General features: G+C 40.6%; 1 protein-coding gene across 1 annotated transcript in view; it reads right to left on the bottom strand.

Annotated features, from left to right (window-relative positions):
* LOC122562603 (uncharacterized) overlaps positions 1 to 17,827 on the bottom strand; it is a 269,073-nt gene that overhangs the window by 105,693 nt on the left and 145,553 nt on the right. The window contains exons 18-19 of the mRNA XM_087999793.1: positions 12,656 to 12,742; positions 1,367 to 1,450 (exon numbers count right to left, since the gene is read on the bottom strand). Coding sequence (XP_087855919.1) covers positions 1,367 to 1,450; positions 12,656 to 12,742 — 171 coding nt within the window. The remainder of the gene's footprint in view (positions 1 to 1,366; positions 1,451 to 12,655; positions 12,743 to 17,827) is intronic.

The following is a 17,827-nucleotide window of genomic DNA, read 5'->3' as shown; positions in this document are numbered from 1 at the left end:
CCTGCAGTCCAGATAGATAACCTGAACCTGTGCACCAGGCAGGTAACACTGCCTTTGGGACTCTCGATCCCGGTAACAGAGAATGGTATTCATTCCCCTGACTGTACTATCCCCTATCACAGCTACATTTCTCTTTTCTCTTCCCTCTTGAATGGCTTCCAGTACCGTGGTGCTATGGTCAGTTTTCTCATCCGCCCATCAGGCCCGGCTCTCATCCACATAGGGAGCAAGAATCTCAAACATCTTAGACAAACTCAAGTGCTGAAGTTCCTTCAGCACTATCTTCTGGATCTCTGTATCAGCCTTGCTTGTAGTCTCACCCTCCTATCCCTGACCACTAACTGAATTTGAGGTAGTGAATCTAAGGGTTGTGACTGCTCCCTGAAACACAACATCCTGGTAATTCTCTCCCGTCCTGATGTGTTGCAGGATCAAAGTTCAGACCCCAGTTCATCATCTCTGAGCCACAGTTCCTCAAGCAACCAACACTTGCTACAGATGGCTACTTGCCATTCAGTGAGAGCTAATTACGCATTTAAGCCTCAATGCAATGCAATTATTTTGGGGAGCATATATTTAGCTTTGAATGCCAAAATATAAATATTTACTTAACAGTCAGAACATGTCACGTGTACCAAGGCTAGTCATTCATAGATTGGGGCATGTAATTGTATTTTGTGTATAAAAGTCATGAGTATTTATAACACAGGGGCACCGAATTAAGGTGAGCATTGTAGTGATAGAAACATTTTACACTAAGCTGTTAAACTATTCTCAGGTGTATGAAGGAGATTCTATGGCTGTATGCGGAAAAGAGTAGGGAGTCCTTCATTTAGGAGGAGAAAGTGAGGTCTGCAGATGCTGGAGATCAAAGTTGAAACTTTATTGCTGGAACAGCACAGCAGGTCAGGCAGCATCCAGGGAACAGGAGATTCGACGTTTCGGGCACAGGCCCTTCTTCAGGTCATTCCTGAAGAAGGGCCTGTGCCCAAAACGTCGAATCTCCTGTTCCCTGGATGCTGCCTGACCTGCTGTGCTGTTCCAGCAATAAAGTCCTTCATTTAACCTGGCCAACATGTATTTCACAAGCTAAATCATTGTATCAGATTAACTGGTTTCATATTACTTTTTTTGAGATTTTGCTTTGCACAAATTGGCTGCTGAGTTTGACTGCATGTGACCACACTTCAAAGCATTTCGATTGGCACTAAAGCACTTTGCTACCTTCTTTGGGTGTACATGGCCAAGAAGTTAAATATCTGTCAAATGCTGAATACCTGCCCTAAATACCGAATGAAGCATAAGGTGTATTTAATAAAAAAATACTTTAAAAGTAACATTTCAAATAACTATTGAAAACTTTTACCTGAATCAGTGTGGAATTGCACGTCCATTATTTGTACAGAACCATCACTTGATAACCTTTCATTTCTCCAAACGATAGCTAGATCTGAAACATCAAGTGATAGAATTGTTTTTTGATTAAAATAAATGGACAAAACATTCCTTTGAAAACAAGATTTCTGTGATTTGCTGATATAGTGGTGTACTGAAGAATGACAATAATGGTAAACATTATTTGTGATGACTTGTAAGGAATAGTGCAAAATATTGACGTTGCAAAATTGGTCTTCGTAACACTGTTCAATCTGCTAGCAGTATTCACAGCATTATTTATGCATTGCCAGAAGGCCAAGTAGTTCCAGTTTTTATTTCAAGGCATTTTTAAAAATTCAGTATAATGAGGGAAAAAAAATTAGTTCTGCATGCTACCTATCTCGAAGTGAATAGGCTTGGAGAGATTTAAATCTTGACAGATTTGAATCTTGATCCAAAACCCACCAAAGAATAACAGAAGCAAATTGAATATTGTGATAACATTGACAGAAACAGGCATTCTTTTTGTGAGATCAGCTTTGCAGAACAAGAACAAATTGATAATTGTCACAGGCTTCTTCATAAAGAAGCAATTCTGAAGGAAATATTTATGGAGATGGTGAATTTGAGTTATAAGAATCTGAAAAAGTAACTTAAGGGTTGAAACTGATTAGTTACCAATTATCAGAGTTGCAAACATACCTGGTTCAAACTGGTGACTGGTGGAGTTCCACGGGGTCCCTTGTTTGGACTGAACTATTCACATTTCATATTAACGAACTGGATGAAGGAACTGAGGCCATTGTTGCTAGATTTGCAAATATCTTAAAGATAGGTGGAGGGTCAGATGGTGTTGAGGAGACAGGGAAGCTGCAAAAGGATTTGGACAGGCTCCAACAGTGGACAAAGAAGTGGCTGATGGAATACAATGTGACATAGTGTGAAGTTACGCACTTTTGTCGAATTTATAAATGGGGAAAACTTTCAGAATTCTGAAGCACAAAAATGAGTCCTGGTTCAGGATTTTCTTAAGATTAACATACAGATTCAGTTGGCAGTCAGGAAGGTAAATGCAATGTTAGCAATCATTTTGTGTTATCTGAAAATCTAGCAACAATGGCCTCAGTTCCTTCGCCCAGTTAATTAATTCAGTAAGGTGTTTGATAAGGTGCCCCAAGGTAGGCTATTGCAGAAAATATGGAGGCATGGGATTGAGATTTAGCACTTTGGATCAGAAATTGGCTCGCTGAAAGAAGACATAGGGTGATGGTTGATGGGAAATGTGCATCCTGGAGTTCAGTTACTAGTGGTGTACTGTAACGATCTGTTTTGGGGCGACTGTTGTTTGTCATTTTTATAAATAATCTAGATGAGGGTATAGAAGGATGATATAGTAAATTTGTTAATGACAGTAAAATTGGTGAAGCTGGGCTAGCGCTGAAAGATGTTGCAGATTACAGAGGGACATAGATAAGCTGCACAGCTGGGCTGAGTGGTGGCAAATGGAGTTTAATGAGGAAAAGTGTGAAATTATTTACTTTAGAAAGAGCAACAGCAGTGCAGAGTACTGGGGTAATGGTAAGATTCTTAATAGTGTAGATGAGCAGCGAGATCTCTGTGTCCATGTACATAGATCCCTGAAAGTTGCCACTCAGGTTGATAGGTTTATTCAGAAGGCATACGGTGTGTTAGCTTTTATTGATAGAGGGATTGAGTTTCGGTGCCACGAGGTCATGCTGCAGCTGTACAAAACTCTGTTGCAGTACAAAACTTGGAGTATTGGGTACAGTTCTTGTCACTGCATTATAAGAAGGATATGGAAGCTTTGGAAAGGGTGCAAAAGAAATTTTATGGAGGGAAAGTCTTATGAGAAAAGGCTGAGAGATTTAAGGCTGCTTTCGTTAGAGAGAAGAGGTTGAGAGGTGACTTAATTGAGACATATAAGATAATTCGAGGGTTAGATCGGGTGGACAGTGAGAGCCTTTTTCTTTGGAAGGTGATGGCTAGCACAAGGGGACATAACTTTAAATTGAGGGGTGATAGATATAGGACAGATGGCAGAGTAGTAGGGGTGTGGAATGTACTGCCTGCAACAGTAGTAGACTTGCTAACTTTAAGGGCATTTAAATCGTCTTTGGATAAACGTAGGATGAAATGGAATAGTGTAGGATAGATAGGCTTCACATTGGTTCCACAGGTCGGTACAACATTGAGGGCCGAAGGGCCTGTACTGCGCTGTAATGTTCTATGTTCTGTGTTCTAATTCTCAAATAGGGATGTACTCCTGAGGCTGTATAAGGCTCTGGTCAGACCACATTTGGAATATTGTGAGCAGTTTTGGGCCCTATAAGGAAGCTTGTGCTAGCCTTGCAGAGGGTCAAGAGGTGGTTTATAAGAATGATCCTGGGGTTGAGTGTCTTGTTATGCGCAGAGCTGTTGAGGACTCTAGGTCAGTACTCAGTGAAGTTTAAAAGGATAAGGGAGGATCTCATTGAAATGTACAGAATACTGACAGGCCTGCACAGAGTAGAAGTGTACTCATAGGAGAGACTAGGATTTCAGGGCACAGCCTCAGAAAGAAGGTGTAATCCTTTAGAATTGAGATGAAGAGGAATTTCTTCAGCCAGGCAGTGTTGAAACTGTGAAGCTCATTGTCACAGAAGGCTGTGGAGACCAAGTCACTGTGTGTATTTAAGGCAGGGTTAGATAGCTTCCTGATTAGCAGGGGGATCAAAGGTTTAGATTAGATTAGATTAGATTAGATTAGATTAGATTACAGTGTGGAAACAGGCCCTTCGGCCCAACAAGTCCACACCGACCCGCCGAAGCGAAACCCACCCATACCCCTACATTTACCCCTTACCTAACACTACAGGCAATTTAGTATGGCCAATTCACCTAACCCTGCACATCTTTGGATGGTGGGAGGAAACCGGAGCACCCGGAGGAAACCCACGCAGACACGGGGAGAACTTGCAAACTCCACACAGTCAGTCGCCTGAGGCGGGAATTGAACCCGGATCTCTGGCGCTGTGAGGCAGCAGTGCTAACCAAGTTGTGGGGAGAAGGCAGGAGAATGGAGTTGATAAAAATATCAGCTGTGATTGAATGGCAGAGCAGACTCAGTAGGCCAAAAGGCTTAATTCTGCTCGTATATCTTATGTTCTTATGGTCTCTTGTTAAATTACATTTCTTCCTCAAATCCCATACTGACATAGGCAAGGCCTATTGGAATATTCAGATTGAGTGGTATGGCGAGAGGTTGACAGATTGTAGCCATAACTATACTGTGTCTGTACGCATCTGCTCATATCCTATCCTGCACCAAGTCCCATGTTTCCACTCACTCACTTCCGTGTCTCTGTTGATCCACACTGGCTCCTGAACAGACCCCTGCCCCACTAACTCCCAACTCCTCACATTCTCAAACTAATTTTTAAGTTCTTCTGTCATTTTCTGCAATTCCAGCCTATAACTTGCCCACCCAATATATGTGCCTAACAGTTCCCTAATTTATTCCAGGAACTCAGATAGTAAAGGATAGAACTGGAGCTAATCTTTCTGCACTTCAATTATTACTTACAAAGCTACACATTACAAGCACATTTCCCTGACACACTAATTTTTAGTAAGTGTCCATTTAAAAGAGCTAAAGGGATGCCCAGTTAATGTATACTACTTGCATACATATAGACACAATTCATAGAGAATGAATAGGTTCTCTTCTTTAATTAAAAATGAGCTTGTATGTACAAACAACATTTCAAAACAAATTAGATCATAAAGCTCCTTTCTGTATAAAGGATTACATTGTAACACTCCCTTCTTTTAGCATCCCTAACAATTTCTTCATATGTGCATTTCTTTTTGTAATGCAATCCGACAGTTAATGAATTGCATTCAAGCACTTAAATTTTAGAACGTTATTTTCTCTGAAGCATTTGTTTCAGGCCAGCATGGTCGAACTATAGTCTTTTCTCAATCAGGCTTTTTTGTAGTGTGTAAATTAATATACACAAAATGAGTATCTATAACCTTCCTCTTCTTAATCAGTCCCTTTAGATTGAGATATGTTTCTTCAACAAGAGATAGTGGACAAATCCAATGCATGATCTGCAGACTTTGTCACACATTGGGCATTAATTCTAACTAATATTGTGGCATGAAGCATGAACTGTAACTATTTGATCGGTATATTTAACTCCTGTTGTATCATCACAACTATTGCTAGACCAAGATTTTTGCATTACCTATGATTGTCTATTCATAAAGATTGGATTAAATCTCCTGAAATAAATCCTGTTTCACTACCAGTGGTACCATTCTTTTGTTACCCTAAGTGTGAAGAAGTAGTTGCTGTCTTGTGTTCTCCTTATTTATAGCAATGATATTAGAGTTGGATATATTGGGATTAGGGCCGTTGCAGTGAGAAATTTTACATATAGGGTTTCTCAGTGAATAAGATAGTGGAATTAGCTCATTCTTATTTCATGGATTGTGGGTGTTACTGGCTAGGCCAGCATTTATTGCCCATTCCTAAGTTCCCTTGAGAATACTTCAAGTACCACTTTGAAAGACTCATTGACAATCCAGGAGTATTAGTTACCTTGATCGAAGGCCTTGCAGTTCTCAATCCGTTCCCAGTTGCTTATCAAAACAAATGCCATTTGTATGGACTGGCACAATTTTTAGATGCAGGTTGCTTCCCATCCTAATCTAATTGTGAACTGCAATCCTATCATTCTCCAGTCTGCTGCCTATAAATATCTGCTCCATTTAATTTGTAACCTTTTGCCTAACTTACCAGTTGACTGCCTGGATCTACCTCAGCATATGTATCTCTTCCCACACTGATACCTTAGTTTCCTCAGGTGCTGTTGCATCATATCAGCTGAAGTTTTTGGGCCCAGTTTCTTTTCATTGTTGTCTGATTAACAACCATTCTGCTTTGATCTCCTAAGTCATTGCCGCAACTTGTCCTCGAAGCTCTTGGCAGCAATTTCTTTATTTAATTAATTTTCCCAATGCAAGTTACTGTACTCTATTTCCCCTTTAGCACTCCTTCCATCCTTTAATACTACTTAATTTTCTATCTTTGGTATAGAATAGGATGCCTACTGTGTACAAACAGGCCCTTTAGCCCAGCAAATCCACACTGACCCTCTGAAGAGTAACCCCCCCCAGACCCATTCCCCCTACCCTATATTTACCCCTGACTAATGCACCTAACCTACACATCCCTGAATACTATGGGCAATTTAGCACTGCCAGTTCACCTAACCTGCACATCTTTGTGCTGCAGGAGGAAACCGGAACACTCAAAGGAAACCAACGCAGACACAGGGAGAATGTGCAAACTCCACACAGAAAGTTGCCTGAGGCTGGAATCGAACCTGGGTCCCTCGCACTGTGAGGCAGCATTGCTAACCACTGAGCCACCGTGCCGCCCATCCTTCTTTGTGTTTCACTGCTGTCCATTCTCTTCCCTTATCCTAACTATTATTGTTTCGTCACCTCATCGCCTCATCCACAAGTATCTTCTGATACACCACTATTTCACTTCCCTCCTTCCCATGCTGCCGTACTTTCCTTCTCTGGCCTCACCTCACCCCCATTATTACAGTTTAAATTAAGCCCTGGGATGGTTATCTTTGAGCATTGATTGCTCATCAGTTTGCACGTAGACTTGATTTCACATGTACAGTATAAGGAAAAGTACATAGAGTCATAGAATCTTACAGGACAGAAGCAGATACTTCAGTCCAAATTTTTCATGCCGACCACATTTCCCAAACTAAATTAGTTCCACTTTCCTGCATTTCACCCACATCATTCTAAACCTTTCCAATTCATGTACAGATCGAAATGTCTTTTAAATGTTATAACTGTACCTACATTTACCACTTCCTCTGGCAGTTCATTCTATTGATGAACCACTCTTTGTTGAAAAGGTTTCCCCTCAGTTCCCTTTTAAATATTTCTCCTCTCACCTTAAAAATATGCCCCTTAGTTCAAAGTTTGTGAGAAGATTTGTAGCTCGGGTGCTCGTTGTTGTGGTTCTGTTTGCCGACCTGGGAATTTGTGTTGCAGACGTTTCGTCCCCTGTCTAAGTGACATCCTCAGTGTTTGGGAGCCTCCTATGAAGCGCTTCTGTGATGTTTCCTCCGGCATTTGTAATGGTTGTCAGTTCCAGCTGTCCGTTGCAGTCGTCGGTATATTGGATCCAGGTCGATGTGCTTATTGATTGAATCTGTGGATGAGTGCCATGCCTCTAGGAATTCCCTGTTCTCTGTTTGGCTTGTCCTATAATAGTAATATTGTCCCAGTCGAATTCATGTTGCTTGCCATCTTTGCTTTCACGAAACGACACGACCAGCTATCCTTAGTAGCAACATGACAAGCAACCCACTTGATCTAACTTTACTAATTGTCTAAGGCTTTACCAAGTCAATGTAGACAACGTCTACAGCTTAACTCTCATTAATCTTTTTGGTTACGTCCTCAAAAAACTCAATCAAGTTAGTGAGTCACAATTTCTCATGCCAGTATGCTTGAAATGTTATAACTTACTAATTCAGAAGCAAACCAAACAAAAAAAAATGCAGCAAAATAAGTACTGACTGCAGCTTAAGAGCACAGCACTCTCCTTCTAAAACTGCATAATTTATTCTCGAGGTGATGGGAGAAAATTGTTGTGGTTCTGTTCGCCGAGCTGGAAGTTTTTGTTGCAAACGTTTCGTCCCCTGGCTAGGCGACATCATCAGTGCTTGGGAGCCTCCTGCGAAGCGCTTCTTTGATGTTTCCTCCGGTGTTTATAGTGGTCTGTCCCTGCCGCTTCCGGTTGTCAGTTTCAGCTGTCCGCTGTAGTGGTTGGTATATTGGGTCCAGGTCGATGTGTTTGTTGATGGAGTTTGTGGATGAATGCCATGCCTCTAGGAATTCCCTGGCTGTTCTCTGTCTGGCTTGCCCTATGATAGTAGTGTTGTCCCAGTCGAATTCATGTTGCTTGTTGTCTGCGTGTGTGGCTACTAAGGATAGCTGGTTGTGTCGTTTCGTGGCTAGTTGATGTTCATGTATGCGGATAGTTAGCTGTCTTCCTGTTTGTCCTATAGAGTGTTTTGTGCAGTCCTTGCATGGTATTTTGTACACTACTTTAGTTTTGCTCATGTTGGGTATCGGGTCCTTCGTTCTGGTGAGTTGTTGTCCGAGTGTGGCTGTTAGTTTGTGTGCCGTTATGAGTCCTAGGGGTCGCGGTAGTCTGGCTGTCAGTTCCGAGATGCTCCTGATGTATGGTAGTGTGGTTAGTCCTTTTGGTTGTGGTATGTCCTCGTTCCGTGGTCTTTCTCTTAGGCATCTGTTGATGAAGTTGCGCGGGTATCCGTTTTTGGCGAATACCTTGTATAGGTGTTCCTCTTCTTCTTTTTGCAGTTCTGGTGTACTGCAGTGTGTTGTGGCCCTTTTGAATAGTGTCCTGATGCAGCTCCGTTTGTGTGTGTTGGGGTGGTTACTTTCATAGTTTAGGACTTGGTCTGTGTGTGTGGCTTTCCTGTATACCCTTGTAGTGAATTCTCCATTTGGTGTTCTCTGTACCCTCACGTCTAGGAATGGGAGTTGGCTATCCTTTTCTTCTTCTCTCGTGAATCCGATTCCTGTGAGTGTGGCGTTGATGATCCGGTGTGTTTTTTCTATTTCCGTGTTTTTAATGATTACAAACGTGTCATCGACATATCTGACCCAGAGTTTGGGTTGAATTTGTGGTAGGACTGTTTGTTCTAACCTTTGCATAACTGCCTCTGCTATGAGTCCCGAGATCGGTGAGCCCATGGGTGTTCCGTTGATTTGTTCGTATATCTGGTTGTTGAATGTGAAGTATGTTGTGAGGCACAAGTCCAGTAGTTTGAGTATGCCGTCTTTGTTGATAGGTTCAGCGTCCTGTTTTCTGTTCTGTATGTCCAGTAGGTTGGCTATTGATTCTCTGGCTAGGGTTTTGACAATCAAAGTGAACAGTGCCGTCACGTCGAATGATATCATGGTTTCTTCTTTGTCTATGTGTATATTTCTGATGATGTCCAAGAATTCCTGTGTTGATTGTATAGAGTGTTTGGATCCGCTGACCAGGTATTTCAGTTTCTGCTGTAGTTCTTTGGCCAGTTTGTATGATGGTGTCCCTGGCAGTGATACTATGGGTCTGAGTGGGATGTCTGGTTTGTGTACTTTAGGTAATCCATAGAATCTGGGGGTGTTGTTGCTTTCCGGTTTCATTCTTTGTAGGTCAGCTCTGGTTATCTGTCCGTTTTTTTGTAGATTCCTTATGATAATAAGGAAAAGACAAACACATAACCTCAACACCAAGGAGAGGGAAGCACTAAAATCACTAAGAAACGATAAGAACATAATCATACTACCAGCAGATAAAGGCAGAATGACGGTCATCCTAGATAAATCTGATTACATCCAAAAAGCACAACAACTACTTGCAGATATCAACACCTACCAAATGAAGGAATTTGACCCCACACCACAACTCACCAATAGGATAAACAACACACTAAGGAATCTACAAAAAAACGGACAGATAACCAGAGCTGACCTACAAAGAATGAAACCGGAAAGCAACAACACCCCCAGATTCTATGGATTACCTAAAGTACACAAACCAGATATCCCACTCAGACCCATAGTATCACTGCCAGGGACACCATCATACAAACTGGCCAAAGAACTACAGCAGAAACTGAAACACCTGTCAGCGGATCCAAACACTCTATACAATCAACACAGGAATTCTTGGACATCATCAGAAATATACACATAGACAAAGATGAAACCATGATATCATTCGACGTGACGGCACTGTTCACTTTGATTGTCAAAACCCTAGCCAGAGAATCAATAGCCAACCTACTGGACATACAGAACAGAAAACAGGACGCTGAACCTATCAACAAAGACGGCATACTCAAACTACTGGACTTGTGCCTCACAACACACTTCACATTCAACAACCAGATATATGAACAAATCAACGGAACACCCATGGGATCACCAATCTCGGGACTCATAGCAGAGGCAGTTATGCAAAGGTTAGAACAAACAGTCCTACCACAAATTCAACCCAAACTCTGGGTCAGATATGTCGATGACACGTTTGTAATCATTAAAAACACGGAAATAGAAAAAACACACCGGATCATCAACGCCACTCTCACAGGAATCGGATTCACGAGAGAAGAAGAAAAGGATAGCCAACTCCCATTCCTAGACGTGAGGGTACAGAGAACATCAAATGGAGAATTCACTACAAGGGTATACAGGAAAGCCACACACACAGACCAAGTCCTAAACTATGAAAGTAACCACCCCAACACACACAAACGGAGCTGCATCAGGACACTATTCAAAAGGGCCACAACACACTGCAGTACACCAGAACTGCAAAAAGAAGAAGAGGAACACCTATACAAGGTATTCGCCAAAAACGGATACCCGCGCAACTTCATCAACAGATGCCTAAGAGAAAGACCACGGAACGAGGACATACCACAACCAAAAGGACTAACCACACTACCATACATCAGGAGCATCTCGGAACTGACAGCAAGACTACCGCGACCCCTAGGACTCATAACGGCACACAAACCAACAGCCACACTCAGACAACAACTCACCAGAACGAAGGACCCGATACCCAACATGAGCAAAACTAATGTAGTGTACAAAATACCATGCAAGGACTGCACAAAACACTATATAGGACAAACAGGAAGACAGCTAACTATCCGCATACATGAACATCAACTAGCCACGAAACGACACAACCAGCTATCCTTAGTAGCCACACACGCAGACAACAAGCAACATGAATTCGACTGGGACAACACTACTATCATAGGGCAAGCCAGACAGAGAACAGCCAGGGAATTCCTAGAGGCATGGCATTCATCCACAAACTCCATCAACAAACACATCGACCTGGACCCAATATACCAACCACTACAGCGGACAGCTGAAACTGACAACCGGAAGCGGCAGGGACAGACCACTATAAACACCGGAGGAAACATCAAAGAAGCGCTTCGCAGGAGGCTCCCAAGCACTGATGATGTCGCCTAGCCAGGGGACGAAACGTTTGCAACAAAAACTTCCAGCTCGGCGAACAGAACCACAACAACGAGCACCCGAGCTACAAATCTTCGCACAAACTTTGGGAGAAAATTGGTAGAAATTCAGTGGATCACCCAATTAACATTGGAACCTGTACTAAAAAGCTGCAAGTGTTTAGATTTGTTGTGTGGTCTGATTTAAATGGACAGATTTTGGTTGCCCCCAGAACAGCTTGTGCCAAAAAATGAGAGATATTGAATTTGGTGTATAAGTCAATATTGCTAGCAATTACTTACAAATTTAAACTTTTAGGACCAGTTACAGAAGGTTATAGTTATATGATTAGGGTAAATGGTACTTCTGAAAGTGAACGTGGAGCCACAATGAGCTGAGGTGTTTGAAACTGTGGCCAATGGCTAACACATGTTCTCCACCCTTGTGATCTACTTTATTACTATCCCACCACTTCTGTCCTGCCCGTTGTATGCCCTGTGCCAGCAATTTACTTTTGGCTTAATTACAACCAGATCAGAATTCATAGGGTTAGGAAAACTGTGCACACTTTCAAAACTGGCAAGTTGGCCCCAGATGCCAAAGTCATGCTCACATTTCTGACAGACCCAATTTTTGACAGTAGGAGGAAGGGACCAGGCTGTGAATCTCACAGGTGGGAAATGTAAACTCGGTAGGGTTTATGAATGCTACTAAACTTAAAGATATCTCACACTGGCTGTTCCAAATCTTGAAGCTACAGTGTGGGAGGCACAAATTTATGGAATTGATATAAATGCTCTTGAATGCTGGACAAAGTCCATTTAAGTGTGATGGTCTGTAGCTTATAAATCTCCTGTTCTTTAAACTGAGAAAAGACATGCATTATCAATGACAGTTTTAATTGATTGACATACCTGCTGATGTAGGTTAGAAGAAACCACAATTACCATTACATTGTTTCAATCAACTTCTTTGTTGATATTTCCAATGGTAATAAGATAAGAGCATAATTCCAAAGCATTGACTTAAAATAGTCACTTGAATGAATGGAAAGTAAAGCACTTCAAGCCCATGATTTCAACACTATTTCAAAATGAATAAAGAATTTCTCATGTGGCTTGCATGATTGTGTAAACAATTTCTATATGTATATCTCTGAAGAACAATTATAAATTTCTACCTGAATCAGTAAGTTCAGATTTGAGTCTTTCTCTTTGATCTTCTCTGCTGGATTGCACCCTATCTTCCATTTTGTGACTTTGTTCATCTGTAAAATAAAAGCATCACAAGTAAAACAATCCTATAAAAAGATGGCATACATCTCAAATTTACAGGTCAAGTATCATCCTCCTCTAGTTCTTACCTGTCTGCTTTAAGGGTGCTTGGTAGTCCCTGAGTTTTTTTTGGAATATAATGTGTGTAAAAATTGTTGAAAAATAAATATAGACTATTGAATTCTAACTTCTATTATCTGATCATTACACCTAAAACCTTTTATGAACAAAATAGTTTTTGAAAGGAAGAAACATGATCTAAAATAGCTGCAGATTTCCATGTGGTATAAACAAATCCATCTGTACTGAAATCTTCATCTTTATCTAATGACATTAAAACAAGGCAACTAAGACAGTGTCAAGGCATTTTTATCTCCAGTTTAATTACGAGGAAATGAAAGGCTGACCTATCAGTTAGTTATCCAGACAAAGAAGCTAGAATCCAGAATGCTTCTGAAATTTTATGATTTATGTTTCAATGGCTGGTTAAGAGCAGAAGATAAAAGAGGAGAAACAAATTTGTGACAAAAGCTGAAAATCTTTCCTTTTCTCTCTCTCTCTCTATCATCTCAGAATACAGCACTTGGTGAAAATATAAATTGGGGAAGCAACTATATATTGAGGTATCAAAGATATCTACAGATTTTGATACCGCTGAACATACAAGTGAACCATTAAGATACTGAGGTAACAGGCTATCACATCAAGGAGGCTAGGGACTATTAAACTGTGCAATCTTTCTCTGTACCAAACATTTTCCCTTAGAAACTTATTACCTGTGTTTGTGCAATTGCTGTCATGCTTTTATTTTAATTTTTTTCACTGGGTTGTAGGTACTAAACTTCATTTTCTGTGATTGACTAAGAGGGCTTAAAAACGAGAGAACCAATTTCCTCTTCCACTCCTGGTCATAGCAGATTGCATTAACTTCCTTGATTTGTTGTAGGCTGAGACTCAATTTTGTGCAAATGATGTTCACATTGTTATGGACCAAGCTAGACCCCCTCGAAACATTTCAAGAAAGGAGCCCAGATCCTAACTTTTCTAGTTGCTTTAAGCAGCTGTAAAAGTGTATATTCCAGGAGAGATGCAGCTGGTCAAACCTCTTAGTTTTAAACAAAACAGTTTATTTACAAGATTACTGAATGAAACATAAACAAAAGAGAACAGAATACAGAAAAACGTAACCTATCTGAAAACCCAATAGATTATCCCAACTTAATGATACTATTCCAAATACTTGTAACAGCCCCCATAAACACCACTTGGCACAAAAGGTCAAATCAAACACAGGGCCTTACAGGGGAGAAGTGAGTGAGAGAGAGTTTCCACATAGACCTGCTTCGTTGGGTCCAACAAATTCAAAATTACCTGGCTGCTTTCAGAGAATAACCAGACCAAACCAAAAACCAAATCAAACCAGAGAAAAGTTGAATTGGAGAACTGGCCACTCCCCTTTCATTGTGCAAATGTTTTTTAAAACACAAAAGCCTTTTGCCTGAGGCAGTATTTGTTAGCTATAATCAAACTGGCCCTAAAACCCTACAAATTAGACTTTTCAGAGTCTGCCTTTTATGATATCCCTGAAAATAAACCAAGAGGCAGCACAGTGGCTGAGTGGTTAGCACTGCTGCCTCACAGCACCAAGGACCCAGGTTCGATTCCAGCCTCGGACGACTGTCTGCGTGGAGTTTGCACATTCTGCCTGTGTCTGCGTGGGTTTCTGCCAGTTGTTTGAGTTGTTTCCTCCCACAGTCCAAAGATGTGTTGGTTTGGTAAATTAGTCAAGCTAAATTGCCATAGTGTTGAGGGATATGTAAGTTAGCTGCATTAATCAGGGGAAATGTAGAATAGTGGTTTAGGAGAATGGGTCTGGGTGGGATACTCTGAGAAGGGTCAGTGTGGACTTGTTGGGCCTAATGGCCTGTTTCCACACTGTAGGGATTCTATGATTATATGATAACCTTGTGAAAGGAGCAGCATCATCACAACATTGTGATCCTGGGGAACTGATGCTGGTTTGTGGATGGTGCAGCAAATATGATTCTTCCAAATTTAACAGCTATGTATGTTCCATGACAGCCAAGTTTCAAGTGCTTCCTTTGTGCAACTCATTGGTAATAATTTCTATTAGAAATTCAGGACAGCTTACAAGATAGCTGTCATGTTAGCAGTGTTTAGTTCATTCATGTTCCATATATCACATAAATGAAAATGAACTACCTAATCTTTAAGATTAAAATGATTACCTTTGTTATAATTTTTAGATTTCTTTCCTTTATTTTGTTATTCATTACTCTCAGCAATATAGCACATGCAAATGCCATGGCATATGATAATAAGCAACAGTTCATAATTTGGTAACTGAACTTTTTAATACTCTTAATAAATATGTTCCCAGTTCAATAAGAAATGCTAGCAATTAAAGCTTCGTCTTCTGGATTCTTTGCTGTAGTGACGCAAATTTAACATATAAGCTCCTGCCAATGTTTGGAGCAATAAAAATTAAACTTCCCTAATTATCCCTCATAGCTCATTGCCCTTAAACAATGGCAACAATAATAGAGTACACTTCCCTATAGAAGAGCTGTTGATTGTTTGAGATGCATAGTTGATCTCAGATAATTTGCTTGTTTTATTGATAAGATTTGAACAATATTAGGGTTATTCCTTTTGCATGTAATACCCTAATTGCAGGAATGGGCAAGGTTAAGATAAAGGGTAAATAGGGGATATGAATATAAATTTAAGCTTCATTTAGACAACCATGAATTGACGCATGTAATTGTCTCAGTTTGAATTTTAGAGGTAAGCCGAGAGAGAAGTGTACATTTGATAGGATGTGGGAAACCTGGACGTATAATGTACAAGTCAGTGGATTTTAAGGGCAACAAATGTTAATGTCATTTACATTGTGGGTTTTCTGTTTAATGTGCATTTTCGGATGACATGCACATCATAATCTCCATTCTAGAATTTAAAGGCACACTGTAAGCATGAAAGTCAGGAAAATGCTGTGCCTTTCTTTAGTAATGCCCCATTGGAAACATCTCTGGGAGTTGTATGGACCACAGGAAGATTCTGTTCCCTGATGACACAAGGAAGAAGCCTGCTATGGACACAAAGAAGGCATTGTTGAAAGCTAAGAGATGATCAGCAGCATGAATTTATATTGGTGGTTTTAATCTAAGCAATGCTTCAATGGCCTCAGCTGTTGGAATGGTAAAAGTCATTGCACATTGTCTGACACCCTGCTGTATTTATGACCCTGACCCCTTCAGGCTTTCATGCCTTCACCAGCTTTTCTCTTACATGCCAACTTAGTTTGCAGGTGCATCATTGCTTTGTACTTTCTCACATCCCCATCTTCCCTCTATCAATGACACTCACCATATTTTTTCTGCTTAATCATGCCTATGTTCATAGTGTTACGACATGGGATAAACCCTCCTGCTTAATTTAAACCAGCAACACAGAACAGATTTATCCCATGCAGTAATCTGTGAAAATTCAAGAGGCCAAGAACTAGTTAAAGTAAAACTAACAACTTTATATCTTAAAGTATTACAGAGAATAATTAACTAAGAACTATTTACAACTCCTTCTTCTAAAGTATCTTTTACCTTCCCCTTCTAGAATACTAGTCCAATAAGACCCCCCGATTAGGATTTACCAAAAATTCAATTTTTCAAAACCGACCAGCTGTCAAATCTTCTAATTGGATCTTCCTGTGTCTTCTTTACTTCTTCTTCTTAGGAATTATGCTTCACAGATCACAGATCGATAAAGGTACCATTAAGTGAGCTATTTTTTGGGCAGTTTCTAAATGCTGGTGGTGTGGCAGTTCTCCTCCCAATTGTTCATTTTTCCCGGTCTTATACCCCCAAAACATTGGATTGTGTCATTGCCTTTAAAGATTGTCAATATACTAAATTCAAATTGGAATTGGATTGGAATTTAGTATTTTTTGGGGTATAACTTAAACTGATTGGCCTAATTCGAATCTGGTTTTGTCTCCAGACAACCAGCTACACTAATTGCTGGACCACATGCTACACTGCATATTGTTGAGAACACTTGGTACAGTCAGGTAGTTCTGCTAGCTTTTAACTTTCCTAAAGGTACGGTATACCCACATCTTCATAACAAAAGTAATTCTCAATAAATGCTCTCCACCCATCAGGTGAACAAATTACCATTCCTTTCACAAACAGAGCTGTTCTGCTTTACTGCAGAAAGCAACATGGTAAAGAATAGAATTGTAATCAAACTTTACATAGTTTGTATTTATTTATTTACAGAGATACACATTACAAGAATGTACCTTGTCAACCAAAAATAAACAGTTTTATTCTGTGTCTTTATTAATGGAAGCACAACTGAATCCCCATTTCAAGTCCACTGCCTGTTGTACAAAGAAAAGTTCAAAATAAATTGAATCAATAGCTTTTAGCTCTTTAGCCACATATTTTCCTATTCCTAGGCTCACTGGCACATGGCATAAGAAGTAATCCTGAGATTACCACCCGAGAGGTCCTGTTTTTTTAACTTTCTGTGTAACTCTCTGAGGTCCCTTTGCAGGACCTTATCTTTCTGCCTATGTCATTGGTACCAATATGGACCATAACCTCTGGCTGCTCACGCTCTCCCCTCAGAATATCCTGCGCTCACTCACGGTCTTCCTTGACACTGCACCAAGGAGGCAACATACCATCCTGGAGACTCGTTCACAGTCACAGAAACAATGGTCCTAACGATAGAGTCTCATATCACTACTGCTTGCCTACACTTCAGCACTCCCTACCTTACAGCAGTGCCAGTCACAGTGCCACTGATCTGATTGATGCTGCTACTTTCCCCTGAGAAGGTCATCCCCAACAGCATCCAAAATGGAATACTTTTTTTGAGAGGAGAATAGCAACAGGGGACGCTTGCTGTGTCTGTCTGCTCTTATTCATCTTCCTGGTGGTCCCCAACGTTCCTCTGTCTATGTAGCCCTTACTGCTGGTGTGACCAACTCACTAAATGTACATTCCATGACATTCTCAGTCTCATGGATGCTCTACAGTGAGTCCATC

The sequence above is a fragment of the Chiloscyllium plagiosum genome, unplaced genomic scaffold, assembly GCF_037043375.1.
Source record: "Chiloscyllium plagiosum isolate Xiang-an unplaced genomic scaffold, Cpla_swu_hap1 HiC_scaffold_24, whole genome shotgun sequence".
In the NCBI taxonomy this organism is placed as follows: domain Eukaryota; kingdom Metazoa; phylum Chordata; class Chondrichthyes; order Orectolobiformes; family Hemiscylliidae; genus Chiloscyllium; species Chiloscyllium plagiosum.
This window is presented reverse-complemented; position numbering and strand designations above follow the sequence as displayed.